The sequence below is a fragment of the Fundulus heteroclitus genome, unplaced genomic scaffold, assembly GCF_011125445.2.
Source record: "Fundulus heteroclitus isolate FHET01 unplaced genomic scaffold, MU-UCD_Fhet_4.1 scaffold_274, whole genome shotgun sequence".
NCBI classification, from domain to species: Eukaryota; Metazoa; Chordata; class Actinopteri; order Cyprinodontiformes; family Fundulidae; genus Fundulus; species Fundulus heteroclitus.
In genome coordinates, this window is record NW_023396683.1 from 19,996 (window position 1) to 38,125 (window position 18,130).

General features: G+C 44.4%; 1 protein-coding gene across 1 annotated transcript; it reads left to right on the plus strand.

The window, feature by feature from the left end:
- The first annotated feature begins 7,219 nt into the window (after positions 1 to 7,219).
- On the plus strand, positions 7,220 to 18,130 carry LOC118559322 (NLR family CARD domain-containing protein 3-like). Its single transcript, XM_036129991.1, has 3 exons — positions 7,220 to 7,329; positions 7,462 to 9,247; positions 17,971 to 18,130. The coding sequence occupies exons 1-3, from the start codon at positions 7,317 to 7,319 to the stop codon at positions 18,128 to 18,130; spliced, it is 1,959 nt and encodes a 652-aa protein (XP_035985884.1). The 5' UTR covers positions 7,220 to 7,316.

The window sequence follows — 18,130 nt, forward strand, 5'->3', positions numbered from 1 at the left end:
TGGGTATTCCTAATGTATATGCAGGGTAGATAAGTCTAATATACTTTCCATTTTGGTGAGAAATATTCTTCCCAGAATAGATAAATCTCTGTGTGACCATTTATTTAAATGAAGCTTGAGCGGAAGTTCAATTGAAGAAACTGAATTACTTACATTCATCCAATCAGAGGCTCATCCGCCTCCCACACAAGCCAATCAGCTTTGAACCAGACCTCCACGAAGCCCAATCAGCATCCAGAGTTCATTTTAAAGGTCTTCAAATCACGTCTCAGCCTGCTACCCAGCCAAAGCTCAAGCAGTGGTTGCCCAATGTCTGATTAGGACTCAGATGACCCTGATTCAACCCACCTCCATCTCTTCTCCACCATGGTAGCCAAGCTCCATCTGGCTTTCCATGGTGCTCCTTCAACCTCGTCCTTATCAGAGTGTAATTCCTCCTGGACTCTGACTGCATTCCCTGTCACATCTCAATGGGTCCGGCAGAAGACCGCCATATTGGGCCTGGTTCAACATGGCGGTCTAAGTCCAAAATGGGGCGAATGTTATGTATAGAGCGTCATTTTTATAAATCCAGATTGAGTGTCAGAAATAATTTCGCATATGCCTGATTTTAATCTGTTAGCAAAGATGCGTGTCAGAAGCTTGTAATCATTATTTAACGGTGTTATCGGTCTTAAATTAACAAGAAGAGTTGGATCTTTACCGGGTTTAGGAATGAGCGTGATGACACCTTGTTTCATAGTGTGGGTTAAACAGCCGTTTTGTAATAGTTCTGTAAGCAGTCCAAACACAAGGATTCTGATGTGAACCCAAGAATGTTTATAAAAGTTACTCGTTAAGTCATCGCAGCCCGGAGCTTTGTCCTTGGATAAAGCTCCCAAAGCTTTATCCAATTCCTCTATGGTGATGTCTGCCTCACAAATCTGTTTAAAATTGTCATCCATCTTTGGAATCAAATGTTGAACAGAATGATAGAATGTTTCTGTCATTGAGTTATCGTATGTGGAAGAATATTATAAATTGCTATAAAAGGTGAAATTTTCTTTGAATATTAATTTTGTGTAAGTGCATGGTTTATCATTAATTTGCAAGCAATTTATCGCATTTCTTTCTTGTCTAATTTTTTTCTAGTCTACAGAAATATGCAGTTCTTTTCTCACCATCTTCAATCCACTGAGCACCGGACCTCAGATATGCTCCTTTGGCTTTTTTAGTATAAAAAAAATCTAACTCAGACTGTAGAATTTTTTTGTCATCATCATTAAAAAAAGGTTTAGAGCAGATGTGACTAAGTTCTTGAATGATTTCTAATTCCTTTTCCTTGTTTTGAATAGCTATTAATTTACTGTATTTCATTGAGATTTGGCGGACTTTCAATTTAAAAAAATTCCCATTTTTTTGTGTAAGAATTCAGATTTTTATCACTACAAATTAAATTGAGATGCTCCAGGATTTCGTTATTAAACCTTTCATTGTTAAGCAGGGTTGAGTTAAACTTCCAGTAACCTTTGTTATGGGATTATTTCAATTGAGTTGTGATACTTTTTCAGTTGAGTTGTGATAGTGAGTTGTATCAGGCAGTGATCAGATAAAGGTGCAGGTGAAATTCCAGCATTAACACTATTTTGCATCAGATTTCCTGAAATTAGCCAGAAGTCGATACGGGACTTTGCTGAGCCATCAGATTTAAACCAGGAGAAGGACTGACCGCGCTGATTTGCTTCTCTCCAAGGATCCAGCAGATTAAGGTCTAAGCAAAAGTTTTGTAAAACCACATTTATATGATGAGATTGGGATTTAGAGGGTGATCTATCAGACCATTCATTATACACTATATTGAAATCTCCTCCCAATATGAAATTGTTTGTGAAATTTTTGTGAGCTAGTTCTTTTAAATTACTTGTTATTTCAGACAATAAGCGTTTATTCTGAGAAACACTGTTGTAACCATAGACGTTACAGAGAATCAGAAAACTAGTTTCCATTTTGAGCACACAAATAATCCAGTGGCCCTGGGTGTCTTTCCTATGAGTTTCTAGTTTATTCTGAAAATTGTGAAATAGTAAAGCAACACCAGCATATTTATTAGTACCATGAGACAAATTTATTTTTCCCTTCATTGATTAGACCAGAAGTTCTCATCTGCCTCAATAGAGTGTTTCTTGTAAAAATATGCAGTTAGCTTTAGCATTTTTACAAAAAAGAAATATTAATTTTCTTTTAATACTATCTCTCAAACCGCTAACATTTAAAGACACACTGTTAAAGTTAGAAATAAACACAGACATAAAAGGGAAGCACCAGAAAAAATAGGAAGAAGGTAATTAAACCTCTAGTGTTTAGGAAAAGGAACGAATGAAACACTAACTCCCTTAAACTGAGTTCAGAACAGAGTAACTGACCTCTAACCAAATAACAAGATTAGAATGTATTTATCAAAAAGATTTAGCAAATCTCTGAATAATTAACTTTGCCTTTTTTAAATAGCCCTATTTATTGAAATTGGCCTATTTAACCAAAAGGAATTTTAGAAATAAAAGAATGCAACTTTCCTTGAACCATAATCTAGCACCTTGTGTTCTTGAGCAATAGTGTGTGGTTACTGACCACTAGCACTGGATCTTCAGTCAATCAGGGAATACCCGAACACCGCTGATGTAGCCGACATGCCCTCGGTAGTAGACACTTTTTCCCTCGTTCCTGGCTCACTCCATTTTGGGCCAGACTGCAGCTCTTGCCTCCCGATCCAGTTTGCAGAGATCTTGCTTGAAGTGGATGCCCAGCTCCTTCTTGGAGTCTTTAGGGAGTTTCCAGAAAGCATCTCTGTATTGTCGCATGCTGAACTGAATAAGTATTTGCCGATGTCTTCTGTCTTCTTTTTTCCCCAGACGATGCGCGATGTCCACTGCGTTGCCAATGGACGAGGCCCAGTGCCGTGCTATTTTGGTTAAGATGTCGATGACTTCTTTGCGGGTATCTTCGTTATTTTTTTCTCTTAAGCCCTGAATTTTTAAATTCCAGCGGCGTTTATAGCATTCTAGTTCCATCAATCTTTCCTTTTTTTGATGAGCGCAGGAACCTCTTTTTCCATGTCAGATAGTTTGGTGTTGCAGTCTTTTATGTCAGCTGTGTTCATTTCGGCTAGCTTAGAGATGTTAGCAACCATTATCATGTTGTCACCTAGCTGTACGCTGAAGTTATCGATCTTGTCTGTTAACTTGTTAATGGCTTCCACCATCGGGTTGATGACTTCCTCATTTTGGGACACAATTACCTTGCTGGGTGGTGTCGGTGTTTTAATAGGCGTCGGGGCAGATTTCCTTTTGGTTGTTGGCAGCAAAGTCTCCATAGCATACTCGTGGTCAGGGACTGGAGAGCACGTCTTGGAGGCTGTCGCTGGCTTGGCCACAGTATCAGCTTTTTCTAGTTTCATATCTTTTGTTGTTTGAAGATTGGTAAAGAGAAATAAACTGGAAAGAAATAAACTGTATAGATAAGTTTTGTAACCTTTTGGGAGCTCAAAAACAGAGGTCTTAACTATCAAATGGGAAGTAGTGCATTAGAGCTTAAAGGAAGCTGCGTTTTCGGTCCGCCATCATCCCAGCAGCCAGGAAGATCCCTTGTCTGCTAACAGACTACAGACAAACCACCTGCTTTCCTGTAAATGGATCTGGGGGGGGGCAGGCTGAGCACTTCCTGTTTCTCATGTTCACTCTCAGCAGGAAGAGAAGCTCAGGGTCCATTTAGTCTCTGAAGAAGAAACACGTCTGTGTCAGAATTAAAGGTAAAATCATTTTATTCTAACTTTTCTTCTGCTCACTGAGTTTACTTTGGGAAGTCAGAGTTCAGTTTGCTCCTCTGTTGACACCCAGGTCTTTGTTCCAGAGAGTACTTTCTACCTGTGTCAGCAGCTGTGTTCAGTGTTTGGTGTCAGCAGCTATAAATGTGTTTAGAATTATGGTTTCTGGCTGTAAAGGAACAAGGACACTCAGATCTCTGCAGAAACAAAGGTTGTTGTGCTGATTTCTGTCCTGACTCTGGTTCCAGCAGCCAACCATAAAACTGTTTATCAGAGTTCCTGAGAACAGGAACCAACTTTTTAGTGATGCTTCCTGAGCGCTGAGCTATTATACTAATATGGTTTATGTCTTATACCAAAAGAAAAAGAAAATTTCTCCCTTCTTTGACTCTTAAGGTGCATTTCTTCAGTTGACTTGTAGCCCTGCTGTAGGCCAGTCTGTCTCCTGATCTGCATCTACACTGCAGGTCATGCTCTGTGGATACAGGAAGCGCGCTTCCTGCCTTCAGCCTGCATCGTCCACACATGGTTTCTGTTTAGGACAAACTCTGACTGTCTCTGTGGGTAGGACTGCATCAGTGCAGAAGTGACTATAGGACAACACAGATGATGGGAAATCTTCCAGATCAGCGTCCTCTGTGGACACTTTCCAGTCCCTGTGTTCAATACAGGCCTGTAATCATTTCTGTTTCTGTCAGAGTTGGACCTGGTCTGCTAAATAAAATCTTAAGCAAAGGGTTGTGAGCAGAAAATGTGGAGGAACTGATAAAAAGAGGTTTTTAGATAGAGATAGAGGCTATGATCTCATATGGAAATCTAAAGATTCTTAGTGTTAGAAGAACTCTGGAAACTTTTTGTTTCCATCTGTGGAGTGAAACTGTGGATGAGACTCAGTGTAGAAATGTCCAACATTTCTATATTTAGCTAAAACTGTGTTTAATTAAGGAGGCCCTGACTAATTTATGGCTCATGTGTTTTAGTCTGTTGTATATAGTAAATGAGAGCGATGTTTTTTTTGCTGTGTATATATTCATGTGTATGTTTGTATGTATACCCTCTTTTCTATTGCCACTGAAAGGCCTGGAGCTTTCAGATCCCTGCTAGCTTTTCATTCACATTTACCGACTAATTTCACTTTCTGGGGCTTTGGTGCCTCAGCTGACCCAGTACTCAGGGCTTGTTGAGGGAACGGGGTTGGCTGGAGCCAGAAAAACTGTCCACCACAAGGGTGGAGTAAGGAGCAGTAAGGAGTTGACTAGTTTACAAACCCTTAATTTATGAAAAATGTAGTTTTAAAATGTTTTTAGGCAGAAAGTACACCTCCAAGCTTCATGTGTGCAGTCAGTTCTTGAGGATGATTAGCCGATGCTAATTCTGCTGGGACTTGCCGGGGCGGCAGAGACCCGCCAACAGGCTGGTGTCTCCAGGGAGGCTGCAGGGAGAAACCCCCGTTGATGCTGCTGCTGTGTTATTACATATACTGACCTTGAAATAAGATAATTAGATATACTGACCTTGAAATAAGATGATGGAGATGAGTTGATCCTGTATTAAGTGCTAAATCATATTCAGTTGGCAGATAATCCTATTTAGCTGCTCAGATCAAGGGCAAAAACACTCATTTCAATACAGTTTTACGTCCTTTTAGTTCCTTTTAGCAGTGGAGCTGCAGCATTTTTGTTCATCTTTGAGGGCCGCTGTGTTCAGAACCAACACATCAGAACTTCAGAGGAAATGTTCCCTCCTTCATTCACTCTGGATGTTTCTACAGACCTGGAACAGGATTCCAGTTCAGACCTGAAAAGGTTTCACCCTCAGTTTTAGCTTCATTTTCTGAAGAAACCAGAACTTCTCCAGATGGTTCTGAGGAGATCACCCAGCAGACATCAGGAGGTGCATGAAGTAGTGAAGGAGAGGACAATCCAGACCCAGATGGTACCTGCTGAACTCAGGTTCCTCTGGTCCTCTACACACATGATGGGAACCAGCTTTCTGCTCTACAGAACACTGACTGGACCTGAACCACTGGGAACTGACTGGTTCTGGTTCCTCTCTCAGGCTGACTGAAGTCCAGGAGATGGAGAACAGAGCAGAACCTCCAGGATCCAGCTGTCCGTCCATGAGGAGTGACCGGTCCAGAGGAGAACCTCCAAACTACAGTGAAGATCCTGGACCCTCAGACTCAGAGTAAGAACCCAGTTTCTAACTGATCCTTGTGATTCCACAGATGTTATAAAACATAATATTTACTCAGTCTTCAGTTTTTAAAGTGAAAGTAAATTAGTTTAGAACTTTAACTTAACTTAAAGCTCCATAATCATCAGCTGTTAGTCAATAAAACAGTAGTACTATTCACTGAAGAAACATTGGGCCTGGTTATACACACAAGTACAATGGTCTTAGTCACATTGGCTGTATGGAGAAGTGTTGGCATGTAAATGTGTAAATATATGTTTAGAAGCATATTCATTCATTTGTTTAAAAATGGACCTTAGAGTTTTATAACCTCGTAAATAAAGCATGAATTGGGAAGACCATTTATGTTAAGATCGAAAGGAAGGAGAAGGGGTGTGATTACTTTTGTTTTGCTTCTTCAGACCAGGACCTGGACTGCTGGCAGCCAATCAGAGCAGCTGTGCTCCAGGTGAGACTGAACATCTCCAATCAGAACTTCCTTCTATCGTCTCTGTTGGACTAATTCCTCGTCTTTAGTTGGCATTTGGGAATCTAAGTGTTTAAAGTCTTTCTGGGATCGATTATTTGCCCTGAATCTCTGGATTTCCAGCTGCTGTAAATGTAACGTCTGTGTTCAACCCAACAACCTATTGGGTTTGCTTTGAAGTGGTTCTGTTTTCAGCCCTTTGTGCTAAATGCATTAAAACTGAACATCTCCTTAAAGCTGCAGCTCATTTTGATGGAAACAAAAAGGTGGAGAAAACAACCTGCTGCACTGCTGCTTTACAGAAAGAGGGAAGGAAAGTCTGAGAGACAGAAACCTTTATTTCCTCTGACAATAGATCCCAGATTACAGCAGATATATTTGTAGAAACATGGAATATTTCTATCTGCTGTTTACTTCTAAAGGACCAAATCAGTCCCATGTCATTTCTAATCTGTAATTATTCTCTAAAAACATCCAATCCAGTCTCTGAGGGAAAAAAGCATCTGAAATGTGAACACTACCTGATCCAAGGAGCTGTTTCTCTGGCAGATTAGAGCATTTCCTCCAGATTTCCTTCATTAAGGTTGAAAATGCTGCCAGGAAACATTTTCTGTCTCTCTGCCTCTTCTGTAGTTGCTGTGTTTGTGGGAGAAGGTCAGATAGAAGCAGAGAAATGAGGACAATGGTGACCTGATGCTAAAGAGTTGATGTTGCTGAAAGCTGCTGCATGTTTCTGTCAGCATTTCTTCATCTGATCTGCTTTGTGAATCAGATCCTGACAGTGAACAGATACTGGCCACAAAGCAGAGGCAGAACTCTGCTGTCTGACCATCTAACAAGGTTCTGCTTCTAAGGATGGATCCCATTGGTTAGCATCACATCATGTGAACTAAGAGACCTTCTAATGATGACACCTCCTGATGTTCCAGATGTTTCTGCTCCAACTTCATCACTAAATCAGGTTTTTCCTTCAGTTGTCTCTTCTTCTCTGTTCCAGCAGATGTTGGTCTGCAGGAGGTTCTAGAGGAACATAAGATCAGTCTGAGGAGGAGATGTGAACGTGTGACTGAAGGAAGTGATGAACCAGGAAGTAGAACCCTCCTCAACAGGATCTACACTGATCTCTACATCACAGAGGGACAGAGTGAAGAGGTTAATACCCAACATGAGGTGAAGCAGCTGGAGAGAGCTTCCAGGATCCAGAACCTCCATGACTCTCCAATCAGGTGCCACGACATCTTTAAAGCCTTACCTGACCAACATGGAGCCATCAGAGTGGTTCTGACCAACGGCGTCGCTGGTGTTGGAAAAACCTTCTCAGTGCAGAAGTTCACTCTGGACTGGGCCGAGGGCTTGGAGAACCAAGATGTCCGTGTGGTGGTTCTGCTGTCGTTCAGGGAGCTGAACCTGATCAGAGGTGAGCAGCACAGTCTTCTCACGCTGCTCCATGTTTTCCATCCAACCCTCCAGAAGCTCCCAGCAGAGCAGCTGGCTCGCCACAAACTTCTGTTCATCTTTGACGGCCTGGATGAAAGCAGACTTTCTCTGGACTTTAAGCACAGTCCGCTGGTCTCTGACGTCACACAGAAGTCATCAGTCGACGTTCTGCTGACAAACCTCATCAAGGGGAACCTGCTTCCCTCGGCTCTGGTCTGGATCACCTCCAGACCTGCAGCGGCCAATCAGATCCCTCCTTCATGTGTTGCCAGGGTAACAGAGGTACGAGGCTTCAGCGACGCCCAGAAGGAGGAGTACTTCAGGAGGAGGTTCAGTGATGAAGAGCTGTCCAGCAGAATCATCTCCCACATCAAGACCTCCAGGAGCCTCCACATCATGTGTGGCATCCCAGTCTTCTGCTGGATCACTGCTACGGTTCTGGAGAACATGTTGACCACAGAGCAGAGAAGAGAGCTGCCCAAGACCATGACTGACATGTACTCTCACTTCCTGCTGGTCCAGACCAGGAGGAAGAAGAACAAGTACCATGGAGGACATGGGAGGAGTCCACAGGAGCTGATGGAGGCTGACAGGAAAGTTCTCCTGAAGCTGGGGAGGCTGGCGTTGGAACATCTGGAAAAAGGAAACATCATGTTCTACCAAGAAGACCTGCAGCAGTGTGGTCTGGATGTCACAGAGGTCTCGGTGTACTCAGGAGTTTGTACAGAGATCTTCAAGAGAGAGAGCGTGATCTTCCAGAAAGCAGTCTACTGCTTTGTTCATCTGAGCATTCAGGAGTTTCTGGCTGCAGTCTACATGTTCCACTGCTTCACCAGCAGGAACACGCAGGTGGTGAAAAACTTCCTGGGAGATAAATACAGTGAAACATCTGTGGATGACTTCCTGAAGAGAATCATGAATAAATCCCTCAGAAGTGAAAATGGCCACCTGGACCTCTTTGCTCGCTTCCTTCATGGCCTCTCTGTGGAGTCCAACCAGAGACTCTTAGGAGGCCTGCTGGGTCAGACAGAGAACAGTCCAGGAACCATCCAGAGAGTCATCAACAACCTGAAGGAGATGAACTATGGTGGAATCTCTCCTGACAGAACCATCAACATCTTCCACTGTCTGATGGAGATGAAGGACCTCTCAGTTTATCAGGAGATCCAACAGTTCCTGAAATCAGAGAACAGATCAGAGGAGCTCTCAGAGATCCAGTGCTCAGCTCTGGCCTACATGCTGCAGATGTCAGAGGAGGTTCTGGATGAGTTGGACCTGGAGAAGTACAACACATCAGAATGGGGACGACGGAGACTGGTTCCAGCTGTGAGGAACTGCAGAAAGGCTCGGTGAGTCCAGATGTCTTCATTGACTGATGCTGATTCAGCATTATTGCCGTCCGGTTTATTCTTCATTATTCAGTCGGTTCTGGACATTTCTGGACCTTTAACTACTTCCTTTATACTTTGGACTATTTCAACCATCAGATTTCTAAATCTTCAGCTCATTCAGGTCAGCTCTGCTGCAGCTTTTGGTATTTAGAGATTTTGATCTTTTAGAAAGATACAATCATCCAGAGACACATTTTAAACTTTAAACAGCTCTTCACTCATTGGGCTGTTACCCATAATTCACCTCTTTAGAAAATCACTCTTTAGGTCAGGGCTATTGAACAGATGGTCTGTGGGCCACTTCTGGTCCACTGCTGATGGTAATCTGGGCCGTAAATGACTTTTTTGTAAAAACTAAATAAATCAGAGAAGATCAGAAACATTGTGTGAAAAACAGCCCAGATGAGCGGCATGGTTGAACAGCCTTGGTTTGTCTGCTGTTCAGTTCCTAACCTCTAAGTAATAGGTTAGCTTTCATTGTTCTCTGAAACAGTCCACAACTATGTTTGTCTCCCAGTGTCTACGACTGTCACTGACATCTTTAACCCTTTGAGTAAGCCCCCCCCCCCCCCACACTGTGTAAAGCCACAAAGGTGAGCGCACAAGAAGAGACATTTGGCTTTATTTGCACTTCAACTAGGGGTGGGCGATATAAAGAAATACTAATATTACGATACACGATATATATCACAATATATATCATGATACGTTCAAATAACCTTGAATAACATAGTGCCTAAAGTTGCACTGGTATATCTCATACTAACAAGTCAATTTTTTTTGTTTGAAAAATTGATTGCAAAATTAAAATGAATTTAAAATGTTTTATTTTAGCCATTTTTCCCACCACAGCTGCACATAGAAGCTTTTCACAAATTACAATATTGTCACATTAAAGCTCTTTCATGGTCAACACTGGACCTTAAAAACAGAATATCCCAGCGGCCAAAAGGAACAGCAAGGAAAAATCTGACACAAAATAAACCTGAAATAAAAGGTATCATAAAAATGTGACAATCCCAAAAACAAAAGCTTGTATAGCGACTATAAAATCAACTGACCAGTTGCAGCTACATATTCAGAGCATCTCATAAATATTTCCGTTGCTCTTTAGAAGCTGGGAAATTTTAAACAAACGTTTTTTTTCTGTCATATGGGATTTAGCAAAAGAAGACACCAGTTTCATCAGTTTTATGGCTGGTTTAATTAAATTTCCCTTCGGTGTGTGTGTGTGTGTGTGTGTGGGGGGGGGGGGGGGTCGACACGCAGAGTTTACAAGAGTCTTCATTTTGCACTGGATGACGTTTTAGGTAGAACAAATTTGTGCTACTGCTACCTTTTGTGGCAATGGTGTCACGGCATGTTTGGCAAATTACTGCGTTTTGTTCGATATCCTTCCACTGCCTGAAAAGCTGTCGCTGTAGTTCTAGCTGTCTCCATAGTTCTCGCTGTCTCCATAGTTCTCGCTGTCTCCATAGTTCTCGCTGTCGCCATAGTTCTCGCTGTCTCCATAGTTCTCGTTGTCTCCATAGTTCTAGCTGTCGCCATAGTTCTAGCTGTCTCCATAGTTCTCGCTGTCGCCATAGTTCTCGCTGTCTCCATAGTTCTCGCTGTCTCCATAGTTCTCGCTGTCTCCGTAGTTCTCGCTGTCTCCATAGTTCTCGCTGTCTCCATAGTTCTCGTTGTCTCCATAGTTCTTGCCATCTCCATAGTTCTCGCTGTCTCCATAGTTCTCGTTGTCTCCATAGTTCTCGCTGTCTCCGTAGTTCTAGCTGTTCTCCGTAGTTCACAGTTAACAGAACGCCAGACCAGGTGTACCTACTATGAAGATAAAAGAGAGAGAACAGAAAGTTAAAGCAGAAATGACAACACATAATGCATAATTGAAGAACAGTAGAACTCAATAGAGTGAGAAAATTAGATCCTGATATCCTCCGGTCGCCTAAGCCTATAGCAGTAAAACTATAAAGGTAGCTGAGAGTAACATGAGCCACTAGTTAAAATTTTTGTTAAAAAGAAAAGTTTTAAGCCTAGTCTTGAAAGTAGACAGGGTGTCTGCCTCATGGACCAAAACTGGGAGTTGGTTCCACAGGAGAGGAGCCTGATAGCTAAAGGATCTGCCTCCCATTCTACTTTTAGAGACTCTAGGAACCACCAGCAGACCTGCGGTCTGAGAGCGAAGTGCTCTGTTAGGAACATACAGGGTAATCAGAGCTCTGATATATGATGGAGTTTGATTATTAAGGGCTTTATACGTTAGAAGAAGAATTTTAAATTCTATTCTTGATTTAACAGGAAGCCAATGAAGGGAAGCTAAAATTGGAGAAATATGATCCCTCTTGTTGATTTTCATCAGAACTCTTGCTGCAGCATTTTGGATCAGCTTAAGGCTTTGAACTGCATTTTGTGGACTTCCTGATAGTAAAGAATTACAATAGTCCAGCCTTGAAGTAACAAATGCATGGACCAGTTTTTCAGCATCACTCCTGGACAGAATGTTTCTAATTTTGGCGATATTCCGGAGGTGAAAAAAGGAAACTCTGGAAACCTGTTTAATATGGGATTTAAATGACATGTCTTGGTCAAAAATAACACCAAGATTTTTTACTTTATTACCAGAGGCCATGTTGCTCACAGAGGTCAAGTGAACGCTGCAGCTTTTCAAGCTCTGCGTCTCACTGGTTATTAAGTGACTGTAGAACAAAAACACTATTTGGTAACGTCTGGCACCAGCATAATTTATACTTAATGATAGCGGTGGGGAATTATTGAGGTGGGAGGATTTCCCCCCATTTGTGCGCTGCGTGTCATAAATAAACAGTGAGGAAAAATGCATCAATAAAGAGTGTAAAGGACTCCTTTAGAGGGAAGAGGAGGAATGACGGTCTGAGCTGAAGCCCCTTCAGTTACAAGTCCCTTAAAATGAGCCTTAAAAGTGGGCACCTAAATTACATGTAAGGTAATTATGTGCACCTGCATTCAAGCACAAGGTGACACATCAACCCCCCCAGACTAAGTGGAGTTAACGGAGCTCAGAAAGCGTTCATTTAGAGCGTATAGACCCCTTGCATCTGACGTCACAGTCACGTGATCGGGGGTGCGCGCCTCCATCTTGGTGGGCACGCTAGCCTGACAGCCCATCTACTACATGACAAAACGGGTGATTTAGAGCGTACTTTTAGTTCATTTATTTTTGGAATCTAAGCAATGCCTACGACTTGTGCTCCCGGTTGCACAGAGAGGCATTCCAAATCGTTGGATGTACGTTTCTGTACATTTCCCGCAGAAATACGGAGGAGGCGGAGAGGATGTCGGGGCGGGAGGACGAAGCGGAGGAAAGGTTATTTACCATCGGTTGTCACGGGAAACGTTAGATCCTTACGGAACAAGATGGAGGAACTCACAGCACTAACCCGTTTCCAAAGTAAGTACAGAGACGCTAGCATTATGTGCTTCACGGAGACGTGGTTAGATGGATCTGTCCCGGACTCAGTGATCTCCACGGACGGCTTTAAACTTATCCGCGCGGACAGAACTTTTGCGGGGAGCGGAAAAAAGAGAGGGGGAGGGCTGGCGGTGTTTGTGAATGAGAGATGGTGTAACGCGGCGCATGTTCACGTGAAGCAGCAGATATGCTGCTCGGATGTTGAACTTCTCGCAGTGAGCTTAAGACCTTATTACTTGCCGAGAGAGTTCGGCCATGTGATCATGCTCTGTGTTTACATCCCTCCCTCCGCGGACGCCGCCGCCGCGTGTGAGCGGATCCACGCCGCTGTAAACAATCTGCAAACACAGCACCCCCGCGCTCTCCTGCTGATCACAGGGGATTTCAACCATGCCTCCCTCCGCTCCACCCTCCCCACGCTCACCCAGTACGTCACGTGTAAAACAAGGGACAATAAAACGCTGGACCTTTTTTATGCTAACGTTAAGGACGCTTACACCTCCGCCCCCCTCCCCCCTCTGGGACGCTCAGACCACAACCTCGTCTATCTGCTCCCCCATTACATTCCACTGGTGAGGAGACAAAAGGCACAGAAGAAGTCAGTGAAAGTTTGGTCAGATGAAGCCAGTGAGAGACTGAAGGACTGTTTCAGAACCACAGACTGGAGCATGTTTCAAAGCTCTCATGGAGAGGACATCAACAGCCTGACTGAATGCATCACTGACTACATGAACTTCTGTGTGGAGAGCATTGTGCCTACACGACGGCTACGATGCTTTCCAAACAACCCCCGCTGGGTGACCCCTGAGCTGAAAGTCCTCCTGAACCAGAAGAAGAGGGCTTTCTACTCAGGGGACAGAGAGGAGCAGCGTAGAGTCCAGCGGGAGCTCCAGTGGAAGATCAGGGCAGCAAAGAAGGACTATGGGAAGAAGATGGAGGAGCAGCTGGCACAGAACAACGTCAGGGATGTGTGGAGAGGTCTGAAGAACATCTCCGGCTTCGGGCAGAGGACCAGCAGGGCTGCAGATGGAGACACCAAGACTGCAGATGAGTTGAACTCATTCTTCACTCGGTTCGACTCCCCCCACACTGGCCCCCTCCTTGCCCTCAACTCTCCACATGTCTCCAACCACCAGCGCTCCAGAGACCTACCATCCCCCCCACCGCCACTCCGATCAACGACTGACCCATCCACACCTTCAGCCCTACCTTCCTCCCCCCTCACAGTCACACCAATGCAGGTGAGGGGACAGCTGACGAGGCTGAAACAAAGGAAAGCCTCAGGACCGGACGGCATCCCCCCCAGGCTGCTGAGGACCTGTGCAGATGAGCTCTGTGAGGTCCTCAGCTACATCTACAACCTGAGCCTCAGCCTGGGGGTGGTGCCCACCCTGTGGAAGACCTCCTGTGTGGTACCGGTTCCCAAAACACCGCACGCCAGGGAACCGGCCCACTTCAGACCAGTCTCCCTGACCTCCCACCTGATGAAGACCATGGAGCGCCTCATCCTAGCTCACCTGCGCACTGTGGTGAGCCCCACCCTGGACCCGCTGCAGTTTGCCTACCAGCCCAACATTGGAGTAGAGGATGCCATCATCTACCTGCTGCAGCGGGCGCTAACCCACCTGGAGACCACCGGGAGCGCTGTGAGAGTCATGTTCTTTGACTTCTCCAGCGCTTTCAACACCATCAGACCGGAGCTGCTGAGGGGGAAGCTGGAGGACGCTGGGGTGGACAAACATCTGGCTGACTGGACCATGGACTACCTCACTGACCGCCCTCAGTACGTGCGGCTGCACGGCTGTCAGTCAGAGGTGGCACTCTGCAGCACCGGGGCCCCCCAGGGCACCGTTCTGTCTCCGTTTCTCTTCACCCTTTACACCTCGGACTTCACCTACAACACGGACAGCTGCCACCTTCAGAAGTTCTCTGACGACTCGGCCATTGTGGGCTGTGTGTCTGAGGGGAACGAGCTGGAGTACCGGTCGGTCATCAAGGACTTTGTGGACTGGTGTGAGAAGAACCATCTGTGCTTAAACACCAGTAAGACCAAGGAGATGGTGATCGACTTCAGGAGAAGACCCCCACCTCACTCACCTGTGAACATCCAGGGGGAGGACATAGAAACTGTGGAGAGTTTCAAATACCTGGGTGTTCACGTCAACAATAAGCTGGACTGGACACATAACACCGACGCCCTGTATAAGAAGGGCCAGAGCCGGCTCCACCTCCTCAGGAGGCTGAGGTCCTTTGGAGTGAGCCGGCCTCTGCTAAAAACTTTCTATGACTCTGTGGTAGCCTCAGCCCTCCTCTACGCTGTCGTCTGCTGGGCTCCTGGCAGTGCAGAGCGGGACAGAAAGAGACTGAACAAGCTGGTGAGGAAGGCCACTTCTGTCCTGGGCTGCACTCTGGACTCTGTGGAGGAAGTGGCTGAGAGGAGGGTGTTGTCCAAGTTCACATCCATCATGGACAACACCTTCCACCCCCTGCACCAGACTGTAGAGGAGCTGAGCAGCTCCTTCAGTGCAAGACTTAGACATCCTGTCTGTAAAAAGGAGCGCTACCGCAGGTCATTCATTCCTGCTGCTATAAGATTTTACAATGCTGCACTATAACTGTGACCATAACTGTAATAATTAATGTGCAATAACCAAGGTGCAATAATCTATTTAATACACTGTCCTACAACCCGTGCAATAATCCTGATGTAGTGACTTCTGCTGCTATCATCACCTGAACATAAGTCAGCCCACATGTATGTATGTATGTATGTATGTACAAATGTATACAATGTATATGCACGTACATACGCGTAGGTGCGTATGTAAGTAGGCGCATAGATATATGTATATATTTAAGTATATAGATATGTTTATATATATATATATATATATATATATATATATAGACCACTAAGAATGTAAATGAGACATCATATGCCCATTCCTATTTCCTTTTTTTTTTTTTGTATTTTTTTTTTTTTTTTTGTATTTTTTTTTTTTTTTTGTATTTTTTTTTTTTGGTATTCTTTCTGATCCATTGTATATATGAAGATTCACTGTATATAATTGAATGCACCTTCCCTACTCTGCACCTTCTTGTATGAGCCGATGTGACGAGTGAATTTCTCCATTGTAAGATCAATAAAGACTATCTTATCTTATCTGTCGTTTACCGAAGGAGGAAGGAGGAAGAAAGAAATTGATATTTTCAATGAAAAGAGCGCAGGCAGACACTCCCAATGGACTGGGGGAGCCATCATACTACGAGAGAATTTGCAGTCTACACTTCATCTCCAGTAAATACAACTTAATTCTGCTCTAGTCATTGTTCTACTTAAATAGCGGCGGAGGGGAGGTGGCGATCGCTACACGGGCCGGAGAAGCGGCCCGTGTAGCGATCGCTAAAGCAGCCACTACACAGCTGCCACTACACAGCTGTAGCGATCGCTATACGGGCGGAGGGGAGATGGCGATCGTTACACTGGCCGGAGAGCCGGCTGTCTGGAGCAGTAGGAAGCGGGTGCTGCTCCAGACAGCGGCGGCTACAGCAGCAACAGCGGCTTCTCCGGCCAGTGTAGCGCTACAGCAGCCGCCGCTGTCTGAAGCAGCAGACAGCGGCGGCTGCGTAGCGATCGCTACAGCAGCCCGTGTAGCGATCGCTACAGCAGCCGCTACACAGATCGCTACACGGGCGGAGGGGAGGTGGCGATCGTTACACTGGCCGGAGAGCCGCCGCTGTTGCTGCTGTAGCCGCCGCTGTCTGGCAATCTGATACCATCAACCATCAACTTACTCTTAAAACGATCTTGTGATACGTTATCTAAAGAAGAAAAATACCTGGAGAACTCGTCATTTCGTCAAATGGCGTGCCAACCATTATGGCCGCCACGCAAGGGGTTCTGGGTAACGGAGTCACGTGGTTGCAAGGGGTCTATTTGATCCTGTCTACAGACACCAGGCTACAGACTTCAGCTGAGATGCTTTAGCTGCTGTCTAAGAGCTACTGGATGATTTTGTGGAGTTGGCTTTCATCATCAACCATGATTGACTATTTAATCATGTTCACCATTAGACTGATTGACTGAAGGTTGTAACTCAGGAAATAAAACCCGATTACTGAGTTACTAATTAAAAGGAAACAGTGATTTTATCAAGTAGCAGCAAACAGAAACAGAGCAAAAGTAAAGCCACCCTCAGCAGCGGTAGCAGCAGCAGCAGCAGTTGCTGCTACCGCTGCTGCTGATAGATTTAGTTAGTTCTGTGGTTTTACTCTAGATGATCTTTCTTCATCTTTGTGGTTAAATGAAGCTTTTAACCAAAGCAGAGACACAGCAGCTCTGCAGTAGAACCAAGACCTGAAGAGACTGAAGAGATTCTCTGTGTGGGTCAAACAGTGTATTATGAAATGTTTATTTCAGGATCGGGAGAGATCGGCAAACACAAATAAGGACTCAAACACTGTTTCTGTTAGAATATAAGGCACACATTTATTATTATTCCCCACAGAATACAGCACATCAAAACAATTAGCTCTTCACACACGCAAAGTAGCAAGCATTAAAGCAACAAGCTTTCAAACAAACGTGACGCTCAACAGATTCTCAGAATCAGCTCTTACCATTGACACGAACTGGGAGCCCTCAGTCCTAGGTTAAGATCAGCGTTCACAATGCCGGTATTCCACACACGAACTCACGGCAGACTCCCCGGGCTGAGGGCAGTCACCTCTTTATATACTTGTAAACAAAGAGTCAGATGTGGAGCGAGAGTGGCCATCTCACTCCACAGCTGCCCTGCCTCCCTAAGCATGTTTCCCAAAACATCAACCGTTCCCAGCACCTCAGCAGTGTGCGAAGCAAAATAATATTGCATACAACAAATCAAACAAAATAAGAATACAGAATCAGTCTTTCCCACAACACATTGTCATAGGTTCCCACCACAAGTTAAAACAAGTTATAGCACAATAACACATGTGGTTCTTAGTTTTATGTGAGCAACATAACAGGCACGAGCATGTATGTTGCTCTTAGTTTAAAACTAACCAGTTTTTCCCAAAATACATAGTCAAAGAACAAAAATAACTCTTTAATATATCAAACAGGACATTGATGTGAAGAACAGATGTTCATCTGATGATGACATTACTGTTTAGTCATCATCTTTTAGTCTGTTTATCAGTGTTTATTAAACTGATTTAACAACAACTGATCTGATTCTTTCTCTCATCACAGACTAGTGGGCGGTAGTCTCTCAAAGACAGAATGTGAAGTTGTGGCTTCAGCTCTGAAGTCCAACCCCTCCCTGACTGACCTGGAAATAGATCAGATCAGTGATGTAGAGAGAACCTTTGGAGACTCTGAGATGAAGCGTCTCTGTGACTCCATTTTGTAA